This window comes from Corvus brachyrhynchos, unplaced genomic scaffold, assembly GCF_000691975.1.
Source record: "Corvus brachyrhynchos isolate BGI_N302 unplaced genomic scaffold, ASM69197v1 scaffold97, whole genome shotgun sequence".
Lineage (NCBI taxonomy): Eukaryota > Metazoa > Chordata > Aves > Passeriformes > Corvidae > Corvus > Corvus brachyrhynchos.
In genome coordinates, this window is record NW_008239758.1 from 4902648 (window position 1) to 4908647 (window position 6000).

Below are 6000 nucleotides of genomic sequence, written 5' to 3' on the forward strand. Positions count from 1 at the left end.
ACAGAAACATTTCAATAAATTCTTCATTTCAGGCCTTGACAGTCTGAGAAATTGAAGTGTCAGAGCTGCAGGAAGGACACAGATATTATTCAGAGCAGACTGATGTTCCAACCATTCTGATTGTGTAGTGTGGGATCTGAGGATGAAGACAGAAGGATAAGTAGGTAGCAACTAATCAGGGATTTATTTATATACAGAATGACTAGGTATAAACTTAAGACCATGGGTCACAGTCACATTATGACTTTGCAGAATAACAAGCTAATTCCTGCAGGAAGAGACAAGGCAACAGCCAGAACTTTACAGATACCAAGTAAGAAAAAAGCAAATGCAGAAAGGCAACAAAATCAACCAAGTGACCAGAGTGTGAAATTAGATTTTTTTTGTTGTTATACTGAAGAAAAAATTAAAGCAAATTAATCCATTGCTATGCACAGAAGTTTTAAATCACTTTTAAATGCACTCAAAGCACCAAATTTGAGTGGACTTATTAAGAAGGCAGCAAAGTCATGCCCAGCTGCCAGACCATTCTGCAACAAATCAAACACTCCTTTATCTCGGGACTAGCCTTAGCCCCTGCATGGTTTGTCACACACAGCTGACAATTTGTTTGTTATGTAACTAATAATAATACACTTACCTTGACCTATTGTTACTAACACTGCATTCCTCCTCTCCCAGGATACTTTAAACAAACCCCATGAAAATATGCTGATACTCAAAACAATTCTACTGAGCAATTCTAAAGTATCTTCCCTGAAAAGCATTTCAGGTAAGTCCTTCCACGTTGTCACAATTTTTTCCCCTTTCTTTGCAAGTTAGTAATCAAGTGCTTTGGTACTGTAGAACACTAAAATAAATACTTTTCTTGTCACTTTTCACCTGGAAACAACACTTTTCACCAAACAACATTTGTTTGTTAACTAATTCTAATTAATACCTACAAAATCACTTTACTTAAGGACTTGACACCAATATCCAACAGCATATCATACTAGTATAGTATTTGGATAGCATAATCCCAACACGAGAAGTCTGGTGAAATTCACTTAGAAAACTCTCCTGTATCAGCAACTAAAGCTACCCCATAAGCATCTTACCTGATTCTGAAGGAACTGGGCAAGGAGAGCAATCTCCAAACCTTTCAGTTTAACAGTCACAATCACTACTTTTGCCCCACCTTGATAATGATGCAGATCCCAACCCAAGGTCATCCTGTTGCACAGAAAACATTCTGATACATGACAACATTGCATTACAGCCTTGATTATAAATGATTTTAGAGTAACATGTTAAATTCATACAAGGGATAGTAGAGAAACAATCTTGTCCTTCTTTGCAGTCCCATATCTCCCCTGCCACCTCATCCTTGAAATCAGCATGATCAACAACTCATTGAATGTTTTCTTCTGACAATCTAAATTAGAGATAGCCTTCTGTATAAAATGCATTAATGTGTCCAATTTAGGTACAAAATGCTCCATTTTTGCCTGAAGAATCAGTGGTTCTCTTGCCCCAAACATCACTAAAAACTTTACATAGAAAATACCTGCCTTCCTCATGCAATATTCTGCTTTCATCAGTGTAATTACATTCCACGGCACACACACGAAAGTTGTCCAGCCTCCTATCTTTTTTCAGGCTGATGGTGAAAACTTCAGGCCTTAATAAAAAACCCCATGCAATGCAAAATGTTTCAACGAGCCCAAACACCTCACTTCCATCTCACAAATACCTCTCAAGCTCCCATTCCAATTTGATTATTAAGTTTATATTTGTCTCCCTAATCCTTCAGATAGGTAAAGATGCATTAGCATCATGAATTACAGGACACACTGGTGCACTGCTGTCTTAAACCCTGGGCTAGTTAAACTGCTGGGGTGGCTGCCAGGGCCTGCCAAGCCAGCCACACTGTTTATAGTTTAGTTCTCCAGATACAGGATTATTACATTTCAGACTGACAAATACCATATCCTGAAGGTTAGACTCCTGTGACACAAATACATCCTGGCAGGGCAGAACAGCTGAGCCAGGGTGGTCTTCAGCACAGTCTGAGCTCCTGCAAGATTGCTGAAGCATTAAGTTAAAGGAAGAATTGTGAGTTTATAAAACTGCTGTTTAAAAATCAGCTTTTTTTAGGAAATACTCAAACGAGTGTGTTCATTTGTCTAAGTAATACTCAAAATACTGTCTTAAGTTGATCTAAATGGAGCAGAAGATGGATCAGGTTAGGATTTAACTCAGTTTCTCTCTTAATGCATAATTTAATAGCCAAAAAAGTTACTTTTCAAATGAAAAAAAGCCTCAGTTTCTTTCAAAAACTAGAGAATGAGCAAAAAAACCCAACATGATTGAGAAGAAACAGTTTTTGCACTGTCAAAGCTTTGTTTTAGCTAATCTCTGTTTAGCTCAAAAGCCCTATAAACACACTTGGAAGGAGGGATCTGTTAAAAATATATCACCCCACCCCTCCAATTAAGGGCTGAAGCTTATGACACATCTGAGAGATCCAACAAGAACAGGGAAGACAATGTTCCTGATACTTCTAAAGGTAAAAAAAAAAAAAAAAACAAAGCAGGTTTAAAAATCCCAAACATGTTTCATGCCTCTGTTAAATGGATTTTAAACCAAGAACAGATCCCAACTATTTTTATTCCTTTGTAGGTCACGTGTAATTAACTGCTTATTTTCACAAAACCTTATTACAGTGTAAACACCACTGGGCAGATGATCCACCCCACCCAGAGCGAGCTCCACACCACAGGAGGATACCAACTATCTCCTGAGGAGCCCTTGCATCTGCAGGAGAGGGCTGGTCCTCAGCACCAATCTGCCCTGCAACAGCACCCTAGTGCTGATCACGCCTCCTCAGCTCACCCCTTTCCTAGAAACTGCAAGAAAACCAGTTAGAGGCCAAACCTCACAGCTAAAACCATGGGCAGGTGTTCGTTTTTGGGTATCACTGACATGTTCTAGGATGACATTATTCTTTTCCCGCCTCCCTTCTGCCTTGGGCACAGGGCAATTAGCAGAAACGATCACTAAACCACTTGGGAAACAGGGGGGGAAAGAGAAGAGGAAAAGAGCCAGTTGGGTTGGCTCCAGCCACCAGTTCAGAACAGTTTGAGCCAGCCTAGTTGACTTTGCCTGCAGTGCTCACAGAACCCACTCTGCAGGGAGCAGGCAGGAGGCCCTGCGTGTGGCAGAGAGGGCCCAACAAGCAGCAGGGGGGGGGGATCCAAAGCCCCAGGCCCTGTTTTCAGGGTGAACTTCTGCCCTAACTAAGGCGCAGGGGTATTTTACAGAGATCAGCCCATGGCAGGCACAAGTAGCCTAAACAGAACCAGAGTGCAGGGCCATCATCCCAGCTCATGCTTGGCCGCCCACCTCACAACACTGGGCAGTGCCACCAGCAGACTGTAGGGCACAGATGTCCTTTGTCTCATAAAGAGGGGAGATAAAATTTGGTCCTGCATTTTGTACACACGGTTACTGTGGATTTGAAGAATCTCTTATTCGCATCAGAGATGTATATTCCATTCTGGCACAAGAAGCAGACACATAAATCCCACAGCAAACAACACATTCACAGTGTTTAAGATCTGCAGATGGAGCATGTGCAGGAGAAGGTTTTATGAACAAGAAATGCTGGAACAACCAATCGTCATGCAAGGACAACACGGGTCCTGCCAGCAACGGCTTTGAATGCAGGCAAGAAACATTTGCTGTAGCCTGAATACAGAAGTTGTACAGCTGTGCCAGCAAAGTGGTATGTTTATCCTTTAGGGCAGATTTGCTTTCTACAAACAGCCTGCATTAGAACTGTATACATGTGGCAAGAGAGTTGAGCATTTCACTCCTGTGTTGAATAAATCAGGAAAATTGGTCCCAGATAATACATCTTTCCTAACTAAGTTGGGGGGCAGAGGGGGCCCAAGAAACATGGCTGCTCAGTGATCAAGCTGTACGAACCAAGTTGCCTCACGTATTCAGCTTTTATCTTGTTCAAAGCAAAACCAGCTTTTGGCTAAATGTAATATTTAATAGCACACAAATACTTCAGTTGGCTGCCTTTAGTTTCAGCAACTCTAATACACATACTCCCAAGTTTAGAGGAATTCCAGCTAACTCTACTATTCTTCTTGCCCTCACCTCATACACCTGATCTAGTCACTTAGTCTTAGGCCTAGCATCACATGGAAGTTAAGAAATTAATATCCAGGTATTTAAACACTTACATATCCTGGTCTTAAAGCCAGTACAGGAAACCTATCTCAACTGTCAGCTAAAAGACCATATACAGTCACTGCCCATTATAAAAAACTATTTCCAGGATTTAAGTACAATGCAGGACATCTAAAACATGCCATGAGCAGATAAAGACAACAAGAACAATTAGTAATTCAGACCTATAAGCCACTGGCCCATGGCAAGACACCAGTGTGTCAATAGATAGATAGACAGATATATGAATGCAATCTATACCCAGCATTTTGGGACAAAACAGCGTGGCTCAATGTAAAACTGAAAGAGTGAGCTATACTTTCAAAATAACACTTGTTTACATTTGGTAAAGGTCTAAGCCATTGCTTTCTGGTCATTTGAAAGACTGTTGCTCAATTTTTCACATCCATTCTTCTATCACCATGACTAATCATACAAAACCCATCCAGCTTCTTAGACTCAACAAGTATCAGGGACATGAGTATTTCTTTCCAATTCCCAGGAGCAGCTGTGTATCAACCCAAGTGATTTTATAAAAAACAGGAAATATTTAGGGAAGTAAGAAAATAGATTTCCCAATCTGAAAGCCTTGTTCTATATGTGGCCTCATCTAATATAGAAAGGGTGAAAATTAAAAGAAAGTCTTCATTCTCATTAGAACCCCTCTGTTTCCTGCCTCACCACTTCCTGCTCTCCTCCCTCTCACCCTATCCCATGCCACCCATGGCAATTCATACTTTTCCTGTTCCTGAAACCCTTTCAGATGCACAAAGTGTCACTAAAAATACTATATATGATATAACTGGTACAGAAACTGAAAATAATCTTTCCTCAAATAAAACACCTGCTATCATTAGGCAATACAGGTTTCCAAAGAGACTCAGACCAATTCCAAAGCAAAAAAAATCCCCCCCCCCTTTTATTTCCCTTGGCTGGAAGGGTAATAGCTGCAACAGAGAGCAGTAATACTTAATTTTTCCTGCCCGTGTTTCTAATCAGAGCTCTGACAGACCCAGACACCCTACAAAACTGATTAAAATTGAGAAAAATTGCCATGTTTTACATAGTTTTTACATATCTTTGTTCTAAATGCTAAAGACCTGCGAGACATTCTTCTCATCAAGAACAAACACACAGACAACAGCACAGCAGCCTTCAGTGATACAACAAAGGACAATTTAAGACAAATGACTTGGAGCAAATGCTATCACTGAATAATCCCACAGCAGCTGTCATAATTAGTTACCTCCAATCTCATCAGAATCAGGGAAGTTAGAGTTAAAATCGAGCTCTCTTCCTGTAACATTGTGTAACTCCAAAACAGCAGCATTATCCTCGCTATTTCAGAATTAACATTTCTCCATAAGACAATGTGGAACCGCTCGATTCTTCCACATCAGAACACCCGGTGAAAGCCGAGAGATGACAAAAGAAACTCGGTCAAGTTTGAGCCTCTCAGCACCTTATTTCCTGTCTAAAGAGCCCTTTTGTTCTGCTTCCCTGCATAAATGTTAATATCCTGCCATCATTAGAGAGCGAAACGACGAAGGAAAGCCCCACGCACATGAACTCCACTGCCCCGGAGGGCGGAACGACGCCACACGACGCGATTAGAACGGCAAAATTCCTACCAACACGATCTCCACAATTTTCTGTTCGCTTCACCCCAGATTAACTTCACTTGGAGCTGCACTTCGGCGCAACCTACCCTGGGCACGGGGCCCGCCCTCCCACTCCTATTGGCCGAGGCGGCGGAGGCCGGCCCCCGCGGCCCGG

At 41.5% G+C, this 6000-nt stretch overlaps 1 protein-coding gene across 5 annotated transcripts in view; it reads right to left on the reverse strand.

Annotated features, from left to right (window-relative positions):
- Positions 1-6000, reverse strand: part of ZFAND6 (zinc finger AN1-type containing 6) — a 33931-nt gene that overhangs the window by 21897 nt on the left and 6034 nt on the right. The window contains exon 1 of one of the 5 annotated variants that reach the window (XM_017742667.1): positions 5856-5952. The exons of 2 other annotated variants lie outside the window; for them this stretch is intronic. Coding sequence is in view for 1 of the 3 variants with exons in the window: in XM_017742665.1 (XP_017598154.1) it covers positions 5789-5790 (2 nt within the window). In the remaining 2 variants the exon portion in view is untranslated. Of the gene's footprint in view, positions 1-5470; positions 5953-6000 lie in introns of those variants that run through there. 2 more of the 5 variants (XM_008640077.1, XM_017742665.1) reach the window with 2 other exon arrangements.